A 23,681-nucleotide genomic window follows, 5' to 3' on the forward strand; every position below is an offset into this window, starting at 1 on the left:
CTGCCTCCTTTTCTTTATACTCTGCCAACTGGGGAAGTTAATAGAAACGGATCTCAAAAGTATAGCTGAAAGGAAATATTGAAATAGACTGTTAATCTCATTCACCTTGTGGTTAAATTTGAGAGTGGAATCATCTGAATACTTGTTGACCTCAGGTCACATAAAGCCCTTATTTTGTACAAGGATATTTTGCATTTTTGTTCTTCTGTTTCAGAAAACAGATCACAAAGAAAGTTCAGAAGGTATTTTACACAGTCACCTAAAATAAGTGATGAAATAAGAATGCTGAGCTCATTTGAAATGGTGGATGTTGTTTTGAAAGACTTCTGCCCCTAGCAAAGTCACTGAAGGTGCTTTAGATACCTACAGGCCCTGCATTGTACTGAGCTTATTATCCCTCTCTGATGGATTTAGGGAGTTTGAATCATCCACCAAAAACTGCAAAGCTGCTCAGAAGCTCTCCTTGTAATTATTTGTTTTACTGAAACTGCTGTATAAGATTAGGGAGCAGAAACAGAAGAATGCATAAAACTGGGTATCATTAAAGGTGTAATCTAAGACATACACAAATGTTTTATTTTAAACCAGTGTAATTCTGATCTTAATCTGTGTAATTCAGATTAAACTGTATTGCTAAATTTCATTTGTGGTCATTATCTGTCTTCTCTGCTCCATTCAACCTTAGTAAAGAATGACCCCTGCCCACCAGTATGGCACATGTCAACAAATTACCTGTGTGCTCTCAACTATATGGAAAAAGCATCAGTATGAAGTTTGTGTTTGGAACAAGGATTATATTTTAGTGCTTCTGTATGCTTCAAATCTGACTTCTACATATGGCATGCAAGGTTTCAAGAGAGACGTGTGTGCCTCACTTTCTTCATACCTTTTAAGTGCAATTTTTGTGCCTTGAATGTTCATCTTATTTCCTTGCTTCAGAAATGTATTAGGCATTGTTATATTTACTTATGAGCCTAAGAAATATTTCTGCTGTGTATCTTAATCTGCTGTTGTTGGAATTTTAGATAAATTCATAGAAGAAAAGCCCCCAAGCAGTTTAGTGGTACTACAAAGTACAAAGGTTGGCCAAAAATACAGGAAAATTAAGAAAGGGTTCCCAAACTGTGTAGACACTCTTTGTGGTATGTACCAGCTGCTGCAAGATCCTGTTTCATAAGAGACCGCATTAGCCAAAGAAGTGCTCTTGGTTTTGCAATGCCAGATGTAAACAGTGAGACAAGATAGTGAATTGATGCAGATAAAATGATAAAAACAAGGTTTCACTGCATCACAATGACTGACTGACCTATTGACTTCAAGTGGATTGACCTTTGACAAATGGTCATAGAAAAGTTTTTTTGATAAAACCAGTCCTTTTCCTCTGGCACAGTGATGAAGAAATTTGGTCTTTTTTAAAGCCATCTTTCGTTCCATCTGGCTCAGCAGGGAGGTTGTATCTTTCTGCCTGATTACCATATTCCTATCACTCTATTTTGTAAGTGATCCACTCTGAGTACGTCTTTTGGGCATTTGTTGAAGATGAATTCTCTTGCAGTTATTGCTAGTTATAAGCAGCAGAATTTAAAATCAGTGTTAGACTAAGTCCAGTTATGGATTTTTACTCTGAAAAAAATCCTATTCAGCTATGCTCCCTAGGAAGAAAATGAGACCAAGTATCACATCTGTTGCAATAGAACTCTAAAGACAGGACTATAAATAACACGTGAAAAGGGGGATTCTTGTGCCTGTTTCTGGTGGCAAAATAAAACTTTTGAAATATGGATGTGTTTGCATTGCAATTAGAAAGCAGTGGGGGTTTATATGTCTTTGTGTACTAACAGTACACCAACACTGTAAATTTTCTTGGTCTTAGTAGTGTAAACTATGTCTATAATTTCTGCTTTTCATGAAGTCCATCTACCACAGAGGTGCCAGGGATTATTTAATGAATCTGACATTGGTACTGGAACACAAAACCCTCATCTTTCATTGTGGGACAAACTGAAAGCATGTTAATATGCTGCATTTTGACAAGCATGGAATCATTAAATGACAAGCAGTCCATGTTCACAATGTGTTTGTATTGAGGCTTACTTTATCAGTTTCCATTAAGCATTTCTTTCTTTAGCTTATGAAGTTATTGTGACTTTTCAAAGAGGAGTTAATGGACCTGAAGTTTCAAATTTTGATGATACAGAACAAATCCAAGGCTTCTTGAAAACAAAACAGTTATTTGGAAATGCAGTCACGTTGCACCTACCTGTTCCTTGGCTGATGCCTTATAGGATGCAACAAAGAAGGAACCAGGCTCTTCTCAGTGGTTCCCATGAGTTTTGTGTGGCCTGGTTTTGGTTGTGAGGAGGCCACAGAGGTGGCTTCTGTGAGAAGCTGACAGAAGCTTCCACCATGTCCAGCAGAGCCAGTCCCTGATGGCTCTGAGGATGGACATATTGCTGGCCAAGGCTGGGCCAATTAGAGAGGTTGGTAGCACCTCTTTGATAACATATTTAAGAAAATCAAAACAAAGTGAACACAATTTTTTTCTTACCAGAGAAGAGGAGAAGCTGAGAACAAGTGAGGGAAATAACATGGAGAGGCAAAGGTCAGTGCAGAAGGAGGGGAGGAAGTGCTCCAGGCACTGGAGCTGAGGTTCCTCTGGAGGCTGTGGTGAGACCATGGTGAAGCAGCTGGGCCCCTACAGCCCTTGGGGATCCACAGGGGATGCAGAGATCCACCCACCCACGGCCCATGGGGATCCATGGGGGATGCAGAGATCCACACACAACCTGTAGGGATCCACAGGAATGCAGAGATCCACCCACAGACCGTGGGGAAGGTGCCCATGCTGGAGCAGGTGGATACCTGGAGGAGGCTGTGATCCAGTGGGAGACCCAGTGGAGAGAGGGGGCCCTGGTCCCAGCCTGTCCTTGGAGGACTGCACCCCATGAAAGAATGAGCACAGCAGTTTTGGGAAGACTGCTGCTTGTGAGAATGGACCCATGCTGGAGAAGTTAATTGAGAACTGTCTCCCGTGGGAGGGACCCCACAGTGGAGCAAGGGAAGGACTCCTCTCCTTGAGTAGCAGAAGAACACGCCAGGTGGTGAAGTGACCAAAGCCCTGCTGCCCTGTCTTCCTGAACTGTCTTCCTGCACTGTTGGTGGGAAGGAGGAAGGGGTTGGGGGAAGAAAAAGTGGCTTATTTTATTTCCTATTATCCTCGTCTGATTTGGCTTGTTATAAATTCACTTTGTACCTCTAAGCCACGCCTGTTTTTTCCTTGGAGTGTTTTCTCCTGGTTCTTATCTCAATTCACGAGCCTTTTGTCATTTTATTTTCCTCTCCTCTGCCCAGCTGTGGCAGGGGAGGATGAGTGAGAGACTTTTGTGGGTGCTTGGCATTTGGCGAGTGTCAAAACATGACAGATGACAAGAGGCAATGGGCACAGGCTGAAAACATGAAATTCAATCTGAACCTAAAAGAGGATGAAGATGGTCACTTATGAGGAAGGTCAAACCCTGGCATGGGCTGCCAAGAGAGCTTGTGTATCCTCCGTCGGTGGAGACGGGTATTCAAAATCCAACTGGATATTGCCCTATGCAACCAACATCAGTTTAGCCTGTTTGCATAGTGGATGCGACCAGATGATCTCAAATGGCCACTTTTACACTGACAATTCTCTGTTTCTGGAAGAAAATTGAATTAGTAGAATTAGCCTGACCTGAGAGCCAGATGCTGGTTACCATGACAATAATGCAGGGAAGCACAAATGAAGCAGCTCCAGTGTTGCTTGCAGTAGATGATCTCTGCAGAGGGTCATCCCCCTGGATGAGTGCCTTTTCTTCTCTTTAGCACTTTTCACTTGTATTCCAAGTCTTTCACTGGAATATGTACTCTTCAAGTAAAGCTAAGACTGGGAGTGGCTTGGTGCCCAATCCAACCTGTTTGAGGCTTAGCACTTCTCGCCAGCTGGCAGTCACTGTGGTGTAGTTCCTCAGAGAGCCTCAGAAGTTCTGTTTTCATTATTCTTGTTTTTCACAGCCTTCACTTATGTGTTCTTCCACACCTAAAGAACAAACTTCTCAGTAAAGCTGAGTCAATAGCACGTATCTGGGCTGCACTGGGTTAGGTCCTGAGGGACAGACAACTAAATCCTGAGCTGTGGCTTGCAGGCTTACAGGGAGGACACTGATTTTAGAAGTGTGGATATATTTTGTTGAAGGGAGATGTAATTCCAAATAGAGTACTTTCTGGGGAGATGGAGCGATTTGTAATTATAGGTGGAATTTTGTTGAGAGTAAATGCTTTTAACAGTACCTCCCTCCTGCATTCAGATCCTGTTGTCTTATGTACAATGTTCTCTGACACATAGCTGGACTACCACAATGGCTGCAAAACTTTGTGCTATTCCTTATGGCCAAAGGGATAGCACAACTGCTGCCCTCCCAAGCCACCAGAGGGAACTGATGCTGCCAGTACAGCATGGCCTGCTCGTTATTGTACATGGGCAAGAGGGATGTGTGGAAGGTTCATTTTTTTCCCATTGCTTGTTCGATCTTGAACATGGTCAAAAGGGATATTTCGAAAGTACTGTTCTGGGCCATAGCCTCTGGTTAGTCTTCTTATTTCTGGTGTGTTGTGAAAAGTATGTTTGTAAATGCCTAGGATGGCATGCAGAATAACAGTGTTTAGAGGCCTGTTTGAAACCTAGTGATAATAAGACACCAGTGTGTTAGTTTCTCAGCTTTGTCAATTGGGATGCTAGATCAAGTGGTAGTTGATTTGGAATGACAAAAATGCAAACATGCTGCAGCTGTGAAGATTGCAGGATGCTATAAGAGAACCAAGTAAGTCAGTGTTTTGAATAATACAAACACAACTTCAAGTTTATTTATTTTATTAGATGCAGCTCATGGTAAAATAATAAGTAAAGTGTCAATCAAAATCAAAAGTTCACTATCAATACCACAAACATCTTTGCTGAGATGCACTCATAAGGTATACATCAAACATTGATCAATATTACAGGTGGCAAGGAAGCTTTGCAGGTATTAACCAGAAAACAGGTATAAATCAGTAAAATTGAAAAAGGAAGATTTAAATTCCAACAGGTTTAGATTACATATCAACAAAAGATGGCAAGAAGGAATGTTGCTAATTTTTGCTGGTCAGAAATCTCAGCAACCTTCAACTACAAAATTTAGAAAAATAAGGAAAAAATGCAACGTGATTAGAAGTCAGCAGTTCAATATTAAGGGTTGGACAATTTTCCCTCACAGTCTTACTTTTTTAGCAAGCTGAAAGAGCAGGAGAGAATGAATGTGATGTGCCTATATACATATGATGAGACGGGATGGTAAAGGGCATTCTGAAATTATTCTGAATTTGTATTAAATTTTGTTAATTTCCAACAGTCATTGAAATTAGAAATTAAGGTTATGAAATAGCATTGTAGCACAAATGCAGGTTTCCTAGTGAGGAAAATAAAGCAAAAGAGAGCATACAGATTTCTACGAGTTTGTTGTTTTTTTTTTTCTTTTCGGGGTTCTTTTTTCTCTCTGTGAGAGACAAGAGAATGAACTGCATTTCCCTTGAAGTCAGCATTTGACATAGGGCTAGATGATAGCATTTGTGCAGAGAGCTTTTATCATTCCACCTTATTTTTAAACAACAAAGCCAGAAGAGCAGATTTGATAAAAGGGAGCAAAATTTTGCACTTTCTTTTCTGTTTAGGATTGTCTCGTTAGGATGATAGAAAGGAGAAGTAGAGGGGTGTTCTTTGGTGGTTCAGGATGGCTTCTGGATGCCGGATGCTGCCTGCTTTGAGTGGGATTGGGTAGAAAGAAAAGAACAGGCATTTTCAGTATAGGTGGCTACATTGCTTAAGGCTGAGATTTTAGCACTGCAGTTCACTTTTTCCATTGAAGAGTGAACCTTGGTTGCTATCTGAGAGTAAATAATAATTCATTCTAGAGGAGAGCAGAATCTACCAAAGAAGAGGATGCTCTTGGACTTGTTGTGTCTGATGAAGAAGAAGAAAGGGTGGTCAACCTTAAATTCCAGAACACGGCTAACATGTGCACTTGTTAGTTCTACAATGACAGCAGTAGCAGCAGCTGCCTCAGTGCCCTTCTCGTCAACTGCAACAAAAGACTTGTGAAAAACTTTGGAGATCATCAATTTATCCTTCTCACTCATTCCACTGAAATCAGCATTGCTGCTGAAGGCACTGCGCATTCCCATCCCGATCAGATTATCCCTGAGGTCATATCTCTCTTCCATTTTGAATTTAGGTAGGTACAGATCCACAAAGGCCTCAGTCATCTTCTTGGAATCAGTCCATTCAGACAGCTTCTCAAACGTCAGTTCTCTTTCCAGCTATCATTTAAGAAAGAGAAGGAATTTGGTGTTTGCAGGGAAAAGCAATTAATTAACTATAAATTCATCAATTTTATGGCAGTGTAATGAATTAAACATTTTAAATAGCAAATTTTACATTTAGGTGAAAGCATGAAATAGAAATTGGTTTTACTGATGATCAGAGACAAGGTGCACAACAAATATTTGAGTCTTAATGCTGCAAAGTTTTGAACAGGGCCCTTTCCAAATTCATTTCAAAAGAGAGATGGGAAGGGCATTCAACACCTGCCACCCCCCGTGGTAGTTCTTTCCTCTCTTTTAATTCAGTCCTGGTGTGAATAAAATTGCTGTGTGGCACATGGTTTGGTCCAGTTCTATAAAAGCAGGTGTTAATATTATTGCATGTATTTTCTTGACAGCTTTGAAACAAGGTGCTTCCAGCAAACTCTTTCACTGCCACTCTGTGTCCTGGGCACTATGCCACCAGGGTTCAGATCAAATGGAGGAAAGAAATGAATGGTATAGACTCCAAGAATTTAACAATCTTGGAATTATAGTAACTACAGTAGCAGATCTCATTATTGTAGCAAATACAATCTCATCAAAATCCTAGTTTTTCATAGAGCAGACAAATGGTCAGAGGGGAGAGGGGGGAAAAGAGTGAGAACAATATGGAAATAAACTTCCAGGCCATGGAGAAAAGGTGTCATCTCAGGAAGAACCTGTGACTTCTTGTGTGGTGGTGTGTCTCTTGAACATGCAAATAATGTAAAATTGGGTGTCAATCAAGGGGGCTGTTGAAGAGCTGAGCATCTGATTATGCACAGTGTTGTCTGTCTTCAGTTCTTACCAAACTAAGGGTGCGCAGCATGGAAGAAGTTTCTTGCCATTAGAGAAGTATTAAAATTAATTCAGCTAGTGGAGGAGGTCAAACAGCATGATGGCATGTCCTCAGAAAGGGAGATATTATTGTCAGCCTGCCCTTCTTTTTTTTTTAATGACTGAACAGTAATACAGAATGGTTTTAGCATGCTCTCTTACCTGCTCAAGACCCGTAGTGTTGTCTTTGATGTCATCAGGAAGGAGGATGAACATACTGAGTTCGCGTTTCACATATGGCAGCTCAATCATTTTGAAATTCATTGTTTCCATGATGAGAACTGGAAATGCTTTTCTCATGTACATCATCTTTACAGGCTTGGTCTTGTTCTGGAAGGTATTTATAAATAAGAAATCATTCCTTGAATGGAAGAGGGATGATGTCTCAGTGCAGTGCAGGGAGAGGAAATTGTATAAGAAGCTTTTAAAACAGTAATTTACCATCCATTTTCCAAAGTTTTTGATGACTGGACAACATTGCTTATCTTGGTGTCTGTCCCAAAGCTTTTGTTGGGGGCTGAACTGAGATATTTTTCTCTTCTCCCCAAAACATGCCCAAGGAGGAAGGAGGAAGAGAGCTAGAAATATCTGCAAGGATTAGGGATATGGAGCAGGCATGGGATTTGGCCTTACAACACTCTGGCACAAAAACAGATTTAAGAGGATCAGTGCTGTGCCGCTTATCAGTGGTCTCCTCTCTCTGGCAATAAAAAGTGACCAGCTGATTGCTTGACAAAAGATAACACTAGTGTCAGAGCAAAAGGACTCATGATGAGAGAAGTTGCAGGGAAGCAGTCACGTTGTCAGGATAATGTAACTTCTATTAAAGTCTATAACCCTTCATTCAGGGAAGCAGACCATATATATGTACGTGCTAATCAGAAGGTAGAAGGTATGCTTTGTGGAAGTTGCATGGAGTTCTTGTCTTTAACTGTGAATTCATTAACATCTCTTCTGGATACATGCCATTCCATTGCTTCTGGCCTCACGCAGCCATGCACCACTTCAGGGCACCCTGTTGCAGCTGTGTTGGAGCAGGAATGATTGTGCCCGGCCTGGCTGCACAGCGCAGAGGTCTGGGACTGTACTCATCCATGACATGCCATGTAGCATCCATGACATCCATGAACCTTGGACTCTCAGAATCATGTTTTTACTATTTAGTCCATTTTAGCACTGTTTAACAGAAAGGTTTCAAATTACTGCAGTGATTTTGGAAATAGCAGCTGTTACCTGGAGCTCACTAACATTTACCTGAGCACATCCTTATGTTTCAGTGACCTGAGCACTAACAGATTTTTCTGCAAACAGCTTTTCACCAAGCCTAATTACCATAGGGCTAGCTAAAAGAGTTATTAAATGGAAAGATTTCAGCAACAGCTGTTGTGACCAGGTTGTTCACAGTAAGAGGAGGAGGAACTTACCTTGCTTAGTCGGAAAGGTTTCAGCTCTGTATCTTCTGCCTTAAATTTCACTTCCCATTCTGCGTTGAAGTAAATGGCATTTACTAGGATCAGCTTGGTGGAGTTTGTCACATCTCGTGGACCCAGCAAATTCTTGATTTTGCCTTTTGAAAGCACAAGAGTCAGGTTTCATTTGAGCATAGCACAGTGGGGACATTTTGATCAGTTTTTCTCTCAGTTCAACTTCTCAGTAAAAAGTCCATGTGTCAGTGCCCTGCTCCCTAAAATGCTCCCCTGACATAAATCAGTGCAATTTTTACAATCTCCAAAGCTGTTTACTGATCTGTCCTCCTGGCTAACTGACAGGGATTTACTCCTTCCTCCAAAAAGCTCAGTCTCAGCTTCATGGCAAGCAGCTAGAAGCAGAAAGCCTTACTGGCTGGTTACACCAGGTAGAAGGAGGAGCCCCTCTGCCCAGTGCAGGGTGGCACAGCAAGGCAGGCACCCCCGCTGCCCTGGAACATGGTGGTAGGCAGAGGTGTCTCTCCCCTCTGTCTGCTCTGACAGTGGTGCCTGGGTGCAGCACCAGGGCACGGCTCTGCCTGACGACCAGCTTCTGCAGAGCACAGCTCTAGGAGTCAATGGGAATCTCCTCAGGCGGCTCACTGAGGTCCAGATTAGGTGTTTGAAGCTGCTTAAGTGTGCTGCTCTTTCTCTGTCCTCCCACCACATCACTACCCACCTCCACATCAGAAGGCATGACCTGGCTGCTCCAGCAGCACCTGGGGAAGCAAGGGCACCTGCCCAAAGGAAATGGCAGATTGACTTAGTGGGACAGCAAGGATGTTGGGGCTGAGCCCAGCTTACCCTCAGTTTGTTTTTCAACCCAAGTGTTGATTTTCTTTCCTGACTCTTCTGGTGCTGTCTTAAAGTTAAGCTTCTGTGGCTCTGCTTTGTAGTAGTTCTTACTGAGCTGTATGTATGTCTGAAAAATAACAAAATAGTGAGCAAAAAAGTTATATGCTAGAGAAATATACTATTTTTTAGTCCCAAAAGGAAGTTGTTAGCTGTTAGACTTGATAGATTCTTGGACCTAGAGGACTGCAGGATCTTGCTTGTTGCTTTCTGTTGGACTGTGGGTTAACAATTAAGAAATAACCAGAGAACAGAAATTTCACATCTTTTGTTCCAAGATTTATCTGGAGAAGTGAGGAAGGCTGCGCGCATCCTATAGATGTGCTTATTTTAATTTCTCATTTAAAATTTTATATATTGAGGGTTCCAATATTAAAGGCACATTGCATGTAAAGGAATCCCTACAATACAGTCAGAGGCAATGCATCCATAAATTCTGTGAGTAGACTGACTGGTATTTTCCAGTTAAGGTTATCACTGGAGTCCAGATCTCCTATTTGCAGTATTTAAGGTCAACTTCCAACCTGTTGTATTAATGGCAAGTAATTAAAAAGAGAAATATTTTTTGCACCTCTTCTTACTCTTCTCTGAGATTTAACTTACAGGCAATAATAGGAAGGTTTTTTCCACGTAAATCCGGTTGGCACTTTTCAGGGAGTAGGTACTTCTGGATTTGTTGATGGCAGTTAGGAGCTTCTTGAAGCCAGAATGGATATCTGCAGCTTGCTTGTTTTCAGGATCCTTGGAAAAAGAAACCAAACATTCAATAATTTCATTTTTGCATGAAGCTTTCAAAACATGCTAAGCAATGTATATAGAAGACGGATTTGGGTTCCTCTTCCTTACTTTTTATTTTACCAAGTTTACCATCACTGCAATTTTCAGGGCTCTGTTCATGACTGGGTTAACTGAATTGCCATGTAACAAACCTTCCAGGCTATCCCAGTGACTCATCCTTTCACGTTTCTAAGAGTCTGAGTGAGTGAAAGGAATTGAACTTCATCCTGAAGTGTGGTTGGAGTTTGTATGTTAAAGAGGGGTGCAGACAATAAAGTTGTCTGTGCAGACTTCTAAAGTTGTATTTTGACATTTTGTTTCTGGAGGTTCTTTATAATGGAATTTTAGTTCTAATAGATACCAATTTTCTTCTCTTTGGTCTCCCCCGAGAAGGTCTGGCCACAGAAGAAGAAGCTTCAGCTCCTGCTCCCAGGGTGAAATGAAGGACCTGCAATCAGAGTTTCCAAATATAAGAAACAGGCATGAAGGACCTTAAAGTGAGGCTTAAAGTCCAGTGGGGGTCAAATCGTTCTCATGTTTCTCTCCTTGTGATAACTCACTGTGCTATCTGCTGCTTAGGTGACTAATCGAAGAGATGCTGAAACCATAGTGACAATAAATCCCATGGAATAACAATGAGTAGTGCCATCCTCCTCCCAGACCACCAACACAGTGCTCCTGTCTGCATGCTGCAAGGCAGAACTCCCTTCCACAGCTCTTTCTCCCAACAATAGGAATATGTTTGTGCAAATCCAAATGGCTCTTCCCATGCACACAAGCAACCTACCTCGGCCATCTCAGTTGCTGTAGTTCCTTTTGCTCCCAGGTATGTCAGAGCCAGAGCAGCTGATATGCTCCAAGGGGAGAAGAAAAGGTTTTTTCCCTTGTTGGTCTCGTTCAGCTTGTTGAAAAGATCAACAGTAAACTTGCCAACTGATATGGAGACCTCTTCCATTTTTACAGCCTGCAAAGAGGCAAGAGACAGAATTGTACTCTTTGAATGTATAAATTTTTGTACACAGTACCAATTAGTGAGAAATGCTGCATGTGCAAGACAATCCAATTAAACCACTAAAACTAATAGCATAGTTGTACTTTTATCTTCCACACAGATACTGTTTGCCACCTGTTAAGAGCACCAATTTCTTTTAGGTTTTTTCCCTCTTTTATACGGCTGCAATTCACTATGTGATTCTTTCTTTGATTTTCAAAGATGTGCAGATTTGTAACCTCTGTATTTCTTTTCTTTTCTTTCCTTAACTAATGATTTATCAAAGCAACGCTCCCAGGGGAATTTATATGTATTTTTATGTATTTTTAGTACACATTTTTTTGGTTCACAACATATTTGAGTTTCCACTACTACATTTTGGATCTGTATAGAATTGACAGCTGATACTGCAAAAAGAATTTAGGCAAAATGTTTAGGCTCATTTGCTTTTCCTGGCCAGCAGCATATTCTGAGCAGTTTTATGAAAAGCAAAGCTCTTGTTTCCATTTAGACTTATGCAGTTTATTCATTGTATGTAACTACCACCCCTTCTGTATGTTCCAGCAATTTTATTTTCCCCAGAAACTGCCAGATACCTTGAGGTTATGAGAGCTCCAGGCTTTAGGATAGCTACCCAGTAACACCTGCCTCATGTAATTTACAACTCAAGAGACCAGAGATGCTTATATTATTGGTGGTGGTGGTATCAATATTTGTATCTATGGAATGGAGCAACAAAAATTGTGGGTCAGTCTCTGAAATCCGCAGGTATTTATCAAGTGTATGGTTTCCAAACAACTACATTCTTTCTGGCAGTCAGTATGCCCTCAAGACCAAGTCTGTACCACAGAGTGATTTTCTTTCCCTTGAGAACACAATCAAGAGAGCATAAGGATGGGAATTTCTGTTTTCAGCAGTGAATACTCCTCTGAGTCTCTGGTCTGATAATGTACAGTGCTGTGCCTTCACTGCAATATAGAGAAATTCTTTTATAGAGAATTCTTTTATGAAAATGAAGATTTTACTTGTAAGGCAGTTTACTCGCTGCCCTAAGAAAACTTTCCTGGTTGTGAATAATTCTGCCCCAAATTAGTAGTTTTCCTTAGGCTTACAGAATTATTTTCTCTAATGGTTGAAATTTAGAAAAACACAAGGCAAGAATAATGCATTATAATACAGGTATATTATAATTTATCCATACAGTCTCACATGGCACAAATTGCTTTTAAAAACATCGTTAAATATGGTTAAGTTGATTTAAATATTTACCTTCAGTCCTGTGAGAGAGAAGACTTAGGTCTTGTCCTCAATCGGGTTCTGCAATTGTGTGTTAAGCAATTTTTAAATTAAAAAACATAATACTGCTTGTCCCTCCCTTTCCTTTTCATTTACATCCAGATTGCTTCCACCTACCCAAAGTTCCTTTCTACCACATCCCCAAAAGATCTTATGAAATTTTGGGCTTTTTGTTGACCTGGTCCCTTTTCAGGTTAAGACATTTCGAAAGAACTTGAATTAAAATCTCAGGTCTGTTGTTGCACCACAATCGCCTACTGACAGGATAGCAAAGCAAGTTGCTGATTCTGAAAGTTTTCTGGTGTTGTGGAGATAACTGTTCTGTTGTTTAAAATAAGTGACTTTTTAAAAGGTTACAAAATACTTGGTTTTGACTTCTGGATTTAAGCAGAAATTGAGTGTCTGATTCTCCTCTCTGTGTCTCCTGGGGTTCAAATGCAGTACCTTAGCATAAAACACCAAGCTTAGTGATTAAATTGGACACTGGGAGTCCAGCTTCAGACTGAAGATCATTAGGAACAGAGAGAGACAAAGCTGTGAAAGAGGGTAAGAGATAGACATCCCACTGGTTGTGTTGATGAAGAAGTCTCATTGCAGTCATGGCTGGGACTCATTTGATACAAACACTGCAAAACATTGAGTTACTGCACAGTGAGGAGGAGGGTAAAAATTGAAACAACCCTACTGGGAGGGCTCAAGCAAAGACAGAGAGAAACAAGAGAGGTAAACATGGCACGAGAGCTGTCACTTTGAAGTCCCAGAAGAGAGACAGTGATGGAAAAGGAACGTGGTAGCAACAACTCTGAGACTCTAGAGGGCAGGGGAAGGTACAGGAAAGGAAGGAAATTGTAGTGTGTGCTAACCATTTTACTGCAAGCCTGATTACAGGAATGCAGTGGGTCAAGAACTCCAAAAAATGTCAAAAATCAGTGTTGTGCAAGGCAGTGAAGAAATGCCAGAAATTAAACAAATGCTAGTTTTAATATGGTGAATCCTCCAGAAATCTGGATAGGGGAAATGCCAGCTGAATGGTTAGGTGGTGAGGAAGTCCAAGCCAGGAGACTCCCAAGTGCCAAAAATATATACTGTGAGCAAGGTAGTTCCCTTTGCTGTCAAGATGCAAGGATGCCATGCAGGATGGGAAAGGGAGATGGCAAGGCAGAGTGGTTTTTGACAAGAGAGAAGAAAAATTTCAGATATTAATTGAAAGGGGCATCCAGGGATCAGCCTTCTGCTTGGAGCAGAGCCAGGTGTACATAAGGTAGCCATAGCCCTTCCAAGGATGAAGATTCCAGAACATTTCTAGCACTGCTCTTCACCCTGGGGAAAGGTTGTTCCCTAATGTACAACTCACTTTTCATGTGCTGTGTCCATTGCCACTCAGTAATTATATGGTACTGCCAAAAGACATGAACTGTGTAACCTTTTCAACCATGCTTAAAATAAGGAGACGGAAGAGGTGACTCACACTTCCATTGACTTTACAGGCCTGAGCGAGTTTGTGTTCATGTTGTCATGGTTCTGTTTCTCCTTGGCCTTCCAGGTGTGGCTTTTTTGTCTCTATTCCCAAGGCATATCAGGAAGTGCTTAAGAGGCTTATGCATGGGGACATGCTGCTCTTCCATGAGTTGAAGGAGGGCATGGCACAATTGGATCTGAATGCACAGAGATCTAGTGTCATGTTTCATGACTGAGACAGGCAGAAGGTTTTTCTCTTGGGGCTCTATAGGAATAGTGTAAAGCACATGCTTCATGACACTTTTCCTATGTTCCTTCCCATTTGGTAAGCAGGGCCAGAAGGGACCCTGGGAGCAGCCGACCACTTGATAGTAAAGAGAAAGGACTCAGGGACAGTCTGCAGTCTCTTCTCTGCCAGGAAAAGGGAGTCCTGCTGTTTCAACAAGATGTGTGCATAGTAAGATGCTGGTAGTGGTGTGCAAGTCCATTAAGAAACCTGGTCCTTTGCTCTCTGTTGTGAATTCAGATAGTCAGGAGCATTCTCTGCAAACATGCATAACTGATCAGGACACTCTTAGGAGAAAGAGAAGTGACAGGAGTAAATATGACCTGGGAGATTCACATTCATCTTCCAGAAAGTACTTATGGCCATTAGTATTACTTAGCATCAGACTTGACTCTCCCATTTGATCGTCTCAAACCAATGAATAAGTGACAAAGTAAAATGAGAGCAAAGCAGTACAGTGCTAGGGTGGAAATAGTGTTGGAAGGGTGAAAGTTTACAAAAGAGAAGGTTGTGAGGCACATGTGTTTTATTATCCTAGTTCTATAGTGTTGTTAAATACTTTCCAATTGCTGTGGGACAGAGATTAGAAAGTGCATGTGTTAGCCACTTTTCGAGCAAAGAAGAAGCACCAGTATCAGGAATAAAGGCAATTTTGCCTTATTGGTTTATTTCATAGCCAGTTCTTCCTGGCTGCAAAGTTGGTAAAAAACTGACAAGATTGTGGGTGAGTAGCCTGCCTTGGGGATCAGCATGAGCTGAAACCAATGGAGATGCAGAAGCATTCTGCAAGAAGATTTTCCTAGGGTTTTTTTCTTTTTAGGTATCAAAACTTTAAAATTACTGGTTGAGCTCAACTCAGTCTATGCTGAATTGTGAAAATTCTGGTTCAGAAAGTGCTGAAAAGACAAAGTAATGTTCTTCTTTGCACAGTTTGGTACTTAGGTAGCATTTTGGGGTCCTTTGGCCAGGAAAATGAGCCAGAGGCATAAATTTGAGGCTATTTTTCACAAATACTCTCTTCTAACATTGAGAGATTTGTCAACAGTACAGGAAAATTAAGAAGTGCACAAGTTATTGAGATGTTCCTTGTGGTGTGTATTTAGTTCATTTTTGTTGCTGCAATAACCTGTTTAGTAATCTAGTTTCTAGGGGGAAGAAAACCTTCCCAAGAAGAGAATAGTCTTGGTCTTGTTGTGCCTGATAAAGAAGAGGAAAGGGTGATCTGCCAAAAAGATAACAGTAGCACCAAGACTTCGTGATGCCAGTGTTGCCGAACTGGCAGCTGCTGCCTCTGTGCCTTCTTCATTGACTTCCATGTAACACTTGTGAAAAACTTGGGACAAAAACAGATCACCAGTCTTGGACATTGCTGTGAAATCAGCTTGACCTTTTGTGAAGGCATCTTGTATCCCCATCCTGCTCAAAGTAGATTTGAGGTCATATTTCTCTTCTAACGTGAACCTGGGCAGATAAACTTCCATGTTCATTTTCTCCATTAGTTCTGGATTGGTCCATGCAGACAAGTTTTCAAAGGTCAATTCTCTTTCTAGCTGCAGTTAGTAAAAGAAAATTAGAAAATTAAGGAATGTTCAAAAACCTTTGCCCTAAGGGTTATTTCTTCTCTTTTCTTAAATGCAGAACTTTTCAAGAGATTGTAAGAGCACAAGAAAAACAGTAAAGAAACAGCAGTTTGGAGAATTTTTAAACTAAAGGAGAATGTTTTTCTGTAGTATATCAATGCAGTATTTGAACTGTTCTCAATATTTTTCAGGGAATATAGCAGAGCTACAATAGTCTGGTTGAATTTTTGTTTCCAGTGCTGTCTTCCCCACATTTTAGAACATACAGTGAAGAGCTTCCCCCCACTGCCCACCCCCCACCCACCAACACCTTAACCATGAAAATTTCTGCCAGAGGCAGAATCAGGCTTTTTACAGAAGGTGGCAGTGTCCATACGTGTTAGTTCTGGATATCCTGGAACATAACAGATGCTGCCCAATTTTTTGTGGGTTTTTTTTGTGAATGAAATCATATCTGTCTGAATTGATGTGGACAGTGGATCTCAGCAGGGCCATTTTTGTGTCCTCATTTTTGTTTGGTTGGAAAAGGGGCAATCTTATGGGGTTTGGGTTACCTATTTCCAGGACTGATCAACTTTAGCAACCACAGATGTGCTGGCTTCCAAGACTAAGAAGTCTAGTCTGAGCTTCAAGAGCTTCAAACTCACAAAATGAGATCAGATTTGGGATTTGCTTTACCTTGAGCATGATCACTACCCTCCTTCCTAGAAACATGTCTGCAGCCTGGTCTTTTACCTCACACATGCATAACATAAATAATGACACTCTCACTTTTTCACATTATTTGTGTTCTCAGGTTTTTTACCTTTTGTAAGCCGGAGATGTCACTCGGGAGCAGGATAAACATGCTGAGGTCGTTATTGACGTATGGAAGCTCAAGAACATCAGCCTGAACTGATTCTATGTAGTTTAAGTTAAATTTATCCCTCAGGTACATCATGGGCACTGGTTTAGTTGTATGCTGCAACAAATCAAATTGAATGTTTTACATTTGTACTCTGAAGGGTAAAGGGACTGGGTTAAAGTAACACAGTGGATGTTTCTTGTATTTACTCTACAAGCTGTCTGATGTGTCTGAGACATCCTTTACGGGTAGGACGCAGAACACAGGATCTCCAGAGGATGCCTGTAAGGCACTGAAAAGGCACTGGGAGGCGTAGCATGCTATCCGAGCTGTCTCAGATGGCACCAAATGTAGGAAACTGCCACTATGATTTGTTGAATGGTTAAAAATGAAAATGTAAAGAACTAACCCATACTGTTTTGTTCACCTCTTTTTTGTTCTGCCTTTGGAGAATGGAAGTTTTTTTGAAGTCAGTTCTGACAATTTACTTATGCCTCAGGGCCTGGTATGTGTGTGCACTTTAAGTGCTGAAGGTGTGGTGAAATAAATATACTGAATATACTGAATGCTTTAAATGAAATAACTATCCCACCACATGGATTTAAAGGGTGACAGGATTTCTCCCTTCCCCCCCTCTCCTCCTATCTTTTTCAGGATTTTCCACCTGCAGTGTAGGAAATAGGGCAGTATATTGCCTTACCATGTTTATTCTGAAAGGCCTTTGCCTGGTAGCTTCAGCTTCAAACTTTGTTGCCCAGTTTCCTTTGAAGTAGAGTGCATTTATCAGGACTAGTCTGGTGAGTGAATCTACAGATCCAGCAGGCAGCAGATTTTGGATTTTACCTAGAGAAAACAGAGGGACATTCACGCATCTGTGCAGTTTTTCTGTTTCGGTCTAAGTGCTGGCACAATTTCTGGGGATATAAACCAGGGAAATTGTAAGTGCTGGCAGCAGTCATCTAGCTTGAGATTATTCACAAATATGTAGTTACTGGGGTAATTTTGATTTACAAAGAAGAATAAGCCATATTCCTCACACACTGAGATGGATGACACTAGTTTTAGTAAGAACTTGTCAGTAGATTATTAATGTAAGAAAAGTCTGATTTACCTTTCTGAGGTGAATTGTTTAACTGCTGTGGGCCCCTTGGGCACAGAAAAGCCAAAATTACTCCTTTTTTATTTGGAGAGGAGAGGCTGGAACTTACCTTCAGTCTGTTGTTCAACACTGGAATTGATCTCTCTCCTGACTGCATCTGCTGCTCCCACAAAGTCGACTGATTGTGGCTCTGCATTGTAATATCTCTTGGCTAACAATAAGTATTCCTGCAGTGCAATAGAGATACCTGACTTAGGTTTGCTGCCTGCCAATATGAGTACTACTACAGCCAGAAATAAAAATTACAAGGACACCAGCATAGTGTTTTCTCAAAGGAACGAAGTATTTTTAAGTGGAAACACTCAATTTAAACATTCTCATCTAACTACATCTACAAATCACTCTGAGATTAGATACGCATCCCAAAAAGCTTACATTTTAGTGTCCAAAGTCTAAGGAAAAGTATCACAGAAAATATTAATGTTAAGGATAATAACATAATTTGCAAATGTTGCAAAAATATTTAGAAGTGTATGGCTTATGTTGCCATAGGTAGATCATTAAGATTAAATGACACTGCATAATCTGAATAAAAGTCTTACCTTACTGAAAGGCAATGATTTTTCTCCATATAACTGATTGACACTTTTAAGTAGATAATTTTTAGCAGGTTGGTTGATTTCAAAGCTGAGTGCTTTAAATCCAGTATGGATATTATCTGATTTGCCAATCTCTGTCTTGGAGAAAGAGAAATAAAAAGGACATTATTCATCTGTTGTGCAAAAATCCTGTTTTTTCCTTCATGCAGATCCAAGTAAAGTATTTCTCTTCAAGTGATCTGTTACCTATATTACAACAGAAGAGGTGCTCTAAACTGGACAGCTATTAAAAGAATAATTTTAAAGTATAGAGGTTGCAGATGTGACATAGACACTGTGGATATCTTGGAATGCAAGTGTTCAGAGCCTGAGCTATGTAAAATATTTAAGCGTTTATAAGTGGATATTGTGAAACTTTAGATATCCAGAAAACAAGTTTCAGAGATTAATTTTTAAACAATGCATGAGATTTGGCTCTATCACTCCCTTAATTTATGAAAATAGTGTTACATGGAAGGTTTGCTCCTAAATTTCTTAAGCTCTCTCTTAATATTTTGTAGGGTTTTTTTTTTTTGTTTTTTTAATGTTTCACTAATTGCAGTAAATTTTCTATATTGAAGTTACAGAATTAAATGAATGTGGGTTCAGAGTTTCCAATGAGCTCAAGGAAGAAGCTGCGAATTAGTAAGTTAAAAAAATCTGCACCTGTGCTATATCTATCTCATCATTATATTAGAATCAGAGGCATGAACAGATCCTTAAATCTCCAAAGTGTTAGAACCCATAACACTACCCATAGTGCTACCCATAGCGCTCTGTAATTCTTACAATTAGGGCAAGTGTTACTCATGAGGAACAATCTCTCTCCTGTTCATGCAGTGCAAATGACATGTTGACATAACCCCTAATATAAATCTTCCCACCATGTGATTTGGCTGTGGGATACAGATCCATTCATCAAAACTAGCAGCAGTTGGGGTTTTGTGGGCAGACTGCAGGGAAACAGCTCACCTCCCCTAAAGATGATGGGAAAGATCAGGGAGAAGAGTTTGATATCACCATCTTTGAACAGTCAACTAGGAAAAAGTCTTTATGGACTCAGAGGGATTTCATTTGCTCTTCTGTATTGTTCTGCTATGTTAAATTACATAAAAGCTGACAAAGGCTTATCTCAGGAATAAAATTATTCCCATTTCTCTTAGATTTATTCCAAGCAACTGGTCTACTTTAGAAAATCCCAACACATAAATTTATATTGTTAAGTTCTCAGTTGTGATGGAGACTAATTTCTGAAACATATCAAGAATAGATAGCCTGGAAATGTTAATGTTCTGATTTTCTTTTTTTGGGATTAGCTCTGTGAGGTAAGAACTGTGCTAGCTTTTGAATAGTAATGGTTTGAGAAAGAAATTTGTCTTCAGAGCTAAAGGAAAAAGATCAAAAGATCTGTTGATCATCAAATGTTAAATTTTGCAAATTTTAAGTTAGATTATGCAATTCTGTGTAAAAGGAGGAAGCATGTAGTAAGTGTTGCATTAGGTGAAAGTATCACACAATGCTGCACCAATTAATTGTGTACACAAAGTCTGAGGAAGGCAAACATAAGCAAATGTAAGTGTGGAAGGAAAGTACAAGCAGGAGAAGATGTGGCCATGCCCATAGCTTGATCACCAGCTTGGGTGAGATACCTTCTGGAAACATGCACGTCGATTTGATAGACTCTCTTCTGTTCTGGAGTAGACATGCATTCTTATGGTTGTGGTGACATTTTTGGCTCCTTCAGCTTTATTAAAGTGAAGTACCTGTAATGGAAAAATAAACAATAAATGCAATAGAAAATTTGCTGTTTCAGTAAAATTTTTTAGTGACATCAGGGGGACTGGTAATGAGGACAGTCAAGCTCAGATTTTATTCTGATGTCCAGTTCTTACTGAATATGAAATCTTTGTCTAGGTCTCCATGCCCATGTGTACTAAATGGCTTGTGCAAACTAAGCTGAGGGCTGCAGGGTGAAACTCTTACCTGACCTTTGTTGAATCTGCCTGCTTTGAGTTCTGCCTGGGATGTTTAGTTAACACCTGGAAAGAGCCAATTACCCCCAGATGGAGTCTACCAAAGGAGAAGTCTTAATGGAGCTCACTCTGTGTCAAAAAGTCTGAAAATTGTGCGGGCAGTTCCGTGCCTTGAATCCCTTTCTCTGCACTTTTGCACCTTACCCAGGCTACAAAGGGGTGCAAACAACCTTGGAACAGTTTTCAGAAGAGCTGTGCCTTTTGTTTAGTTTTGTTTGCCCTTCATCCTAACAGGTCACTCCTTTTTACCCTATTGGGTCTCTTTTGTCCTGTAAATCAGGAGTTAGATACTTCCTTAGCAGGTGGGAAAACTGCCTTAGCAGATGCAAACTCACAGGCCTCCCCTCCTACAACAGGAGCTATGTACCTGCATTAAGTGCTTGGTAACCATGCATTGTGACTGTTCTCACTGCCCCTGATGACACTACGAACTTTGAACAAGTGCAGCTTGGCAATTTCAGTAAGTAATTTTGCCTATGAAAGACATAACCCAAAGAAAGGGTCGTAGTCTCAACATGGTTTTTCTCTAATCTTGTAGATGTGGATTTATGTTTAGCAAAGAGTAAAACTTGAAATAACTGTAGGGGAGAGCCCTCGAAACTCTGCACATGATATGACCTTCCTCTGTTTCATCACAGCAAATTTCTGGCATGGAGGACATTACTCAAAGAGATCAGCTCTTTCAGACTTGTAGAAGTCCAGACTCACCTTTGCCATCTGATCTGCAGTGTTGCCTTTGGCTCCCAAATAAACAGTAGCCAGGGCAGATGAAATACTCCAAGGAGAGAACAAAATATTCTTGTCACCATCTTCCTGACATTGCTGTTTGAAAAAGTCAAGAGCAAAGCTTGTGTTTGCTTCATTCAGTGTATCCATTGTCCTGAAGCTGCACAGAAAGACAGAAAAGATGCTATTAATGAACCACTAACTATGATAGCTATTTGCTTAGAAGTTTCTCTTCACTGCTTGAACTTTTTTTTGTGATTAAAAGGCTTTCTAAAATTGCCTGTATAAAAAATGAGGAGCATTAACTGTTATGAAGTTACATAAAGTTTAACACATCCTGTTTCACTGATGGAAACAGCTATCATTTTTAGGGATGAACCAGCCTCTAGCTGTGTTTCATATATTGTTCACCAGGAAATTTTTTGCACTGCCCTTTACAGTATCTTGGAGTGATAGTTGATAGCATTACTCAGCAAGGCCTGGGTAGAGACCACCGACAAACTGTCTCTTATGACAAATTTTGTGCTTCAATTTGTTCAAGAGCCTTTTGATGCTCATTGCTGTAGTGAACAAATACTCTGGTAACAGGAGCAGTCAAACTATTCATTTAGGTCAAGACAAAATGCTCTTTCCAATACTTGAGCAGGCACTGCCCCAGATATTGCGTGCTAAGCATCCTGAATTGCCTTTCTCACTTTTAAAAGCGTCCTGAAGCCCTGTCTTACAGCACCAGCCCAGATCCTAGCTTCTCAGCTCTTCTGCAATACAAGCTTTCTATATTCTGCAGACCACAAAGGCTGCTATTTGTTATTTGCGTTGCAGGTTTACCTGAGGGTTCTACTCAGGGACTAAGAGCTATTTTGGTTGGTATAGGATGGCCTTAGTATAAAAGATAGTTTGTGACCCTAGTAGCTTGCAAACCAGGAGCTAAACTGATCATTCTAAGCACTAAAGAGTACAAGAACAAATTTCCTGACTTAGGCAAAGACAATGGTTCTTAGTGTGCTGTGATATATGTGCTAGTCAGTCAGCTCCAGAAATTATAGAACTCTGAACAATAAGTTGCTCTTCCTGTACTCTTTTAAGACTTTCATCTTCTATGCTATGCCTGTGTAATCTTAGTTAATTACTGTCCCAAGCATTAATTATTTCCAGTTCATATACCTGCTTCCTTTTTTCCTATGCATTTGTCAACAAAGCAACATCAGCCAAGAATAAGTCAAATAAACAGTATCTAGAAATCATTACAGTACCTTGTTTTGTGCAGGGAGAAACGCTGCTGCTCTCGGTGTCTCCAAGGTTTCTGCAGTTCACATGAAGGGTAGGATGAATTTATAGTGTGCCTGGCCAGTTCTGCAAAGGTTCTTATGACTCATGGCTCTGCAATGTAATATGCCCTGTAGGCCACATCCCTGCGGAACAACTGAATCACCTCAGAGTAGGATGTGAAGTGATGGTAAGAATGATACCATACAAGAATTTTACAAAAGTGACTGCTTAAGTATTTCTATAAACACTTTTGTGGCAACAGGCTAGTAACAACTTGAACCCACACTACTTTGAACAATCTTTCCTTTATGGTCTGGAGAGTTTAAAAAAAGGCAGTCACTGAACTACTTATTTTATGGTTTGTCTTACAGAATTTATCTCTGAGAAACAGACAGAAAAAAAGAAAGTGACATCTTATGTGTGAGTTTTTCTATTGTCTGCTTCCTTCTGACAAAGTATTTGTCATTCCTGGTGGGTTTCTCTTTTGGACAAATGGGTTTTGTTAATCTTGAAGGATTCTAAGACTGTACAGCCAGGGAAACTCTGTAACTGTGAGATAGGGAAAGTTAAGAGAGGCACCAGCCCTTGCTTGTATTAGCAGTGGGAAACGTCACTTGAACTTAGTGTGGGTCTTAGATTAGACTTCATTTCTATTTCCCCACGCAGTCTGCAAGCTGTTTGACCCATGTAGCACGTCAGAGATCTATTCCTTTTTTCCATTCCAGAGATGAATATTCTGTCAAATCCTCTTTTTCTTCTTTCCTGGGCTATTAAAATTCCTTGCAATCATACTGTCCCTTCTTCTGTAGTCCTCCCGGTACCTGTCAGTCCCCACTCTGACTCCTAACTGAGACACCCTTTTAAATACTACCTTGCCTTTTATTTAATTTTTTTCTCTCTGCACAGTTAATACCTCTGCCCTGAAAACCTGAGTAGGAATTGGGTACCTCCCCAACACTGAGCAGGACTCATTCACAAGCTCTCTTTCCTCAGCATAAACTACCTTTGGAGAGCTTTCTTCTGACCTGCTGTCTGTGAGCAAATATTTAACATGGACTTATGCTGTAGGGCAGAGGTTTGCATGAAGGATCTCATAATGAGGAATGAACTATGGAAATACCAGCAAAATT

At 40.4% G+C, this 23,681-nt stretch overlaps 2 protein-coding genes across 2 annotated transcripts; both read right to left on the reverse strand.

The window, feature by feature from the left end:
* Window positions 1-4,918: 4,918 nt before the first annotated feature.
* Window positions 4,919-12,652, reverse strand: LOC117007461 (heterochromatin-associated protein MENT-like). Its single transcript, XM_033080673.1, has 8 exons — window positions 12,592-12,652; window positions 11,119-11,295; window positions 10,693-10,779; window positions 10,158-10,295; window positions 9,507-9,624; window positions 8,661-8,803; window positions 7,399-7,566; window positions 4,919-6,375 (listed from the first exon to the last, which is right to left on the reverse strand). Exons 2-8 carry the CDS (start codon window positions 11,284-11,286, stop codon window positions 5,962-5,964), a joined length of 1,236 nt encoding a protein of 411 aa, XP_032936564.1. The 5' UTR covers window positions 11,287-11,295; window positions 12,592-12,652; the 3' UTR covers window positions 4,919-5,961.
* Window positions 12,653-15,504: 2,852 nt separating this feature from the next.
* On the reverse strand, window positions 15,505-22,796 carry LOC117007453 (serpin B10-like). The gene is made up of 8 exons (XM_033080661.2): window positions 22,536-22,796; window positions 21,265-21,442; window positions 20,173-20,286; window positions 18,488-18,622; window positions 17,995-18,112; window positions 17,487-17,629; window positions 16,748-16,903; window positions 15,505-15,912 (listed from the first exon to the last, which is right to left on the reverse strand). The coding sequence occupies exons 2-8, from the start codon at window positions 21,430-21,432 to the stop codon at window positions 15,508-15,510; spliced, it is 1,239 nt and encodes a 412-aa protein (XP_032936552.1). The 5' UTR covers window positions 21,433-21,442; window positions 22,536-22,796; the 3' UTR covers window positions 15,505-15,507.
* Between the last annotated feature and the right edge of the window lie 885 nt (window positions 22,797-23,681).

The sequence above is a fragment of the Catharus ustulatus genome, chromosome 1, assembly GCF_009819885.2.
Source record: "Catharus ustulatus isolate bCatUst1 chromosome 1, bCatUst1.pri.v2, whole genome shotgun sequence".
NCBI lineage: Eukaryota > Metazoa > Chordata > Aves > Passeriformes > Turdidae > Catharus > Catharus ustulatus.

What these genes read in the sequence shown, in the direction of transcription:
- LOC117007461 (XM_033080673.1), bottom strand. Translation starts at nt 11,286, where the DNA reads ATGGAAGAGGTCTCCATATCAGTTGGCAAGTTTACTGTTGATCTTTTC. An exon ending in GGTTGAAAAACAAACTGAGG is followed by an intron (nt 8,804 to 9,506) that starts GTAAGCTGGGCT and finishes TGCTTTCAAAAG; the next exon opens with GCAAAATCAAGAATTTGCTG. An exon ending in AACCTTTCCGACTAAGCAAG is followed by an intron (nt 7,567 to 8,660) that starts GTAAGTTCCTCC and finishes AATACCTTCCAG; the next exon opens with AACAAGACCAAGCCTGTAAA.
- LOC117007453 (XM_033080661.2), bottom strand. Translation starts at nt 21,432, where the DNA reads ATGGATACACTGAATGAAGCAAACACAAGCTTTGCTCTTGACTTTTTC. An exon ending in AATCATTGCCTTTCAGTAAG is followed by an intron (nt 18,113 to 18,487) that starts GTAAGACTTTTA and finishes ATTGCACTGCAG; the next exon opens with GAATACTTATTGTTAGCCAA. An exon ending in ACATCTCCGGCTTACAAAAG is followed by an intron (nt 15,913 to 16,747) that starts GTAAAAAACCTG and finishes TACTAACTGCAG; the next exon opens with CTAGAAAGAGAATTGACCTT.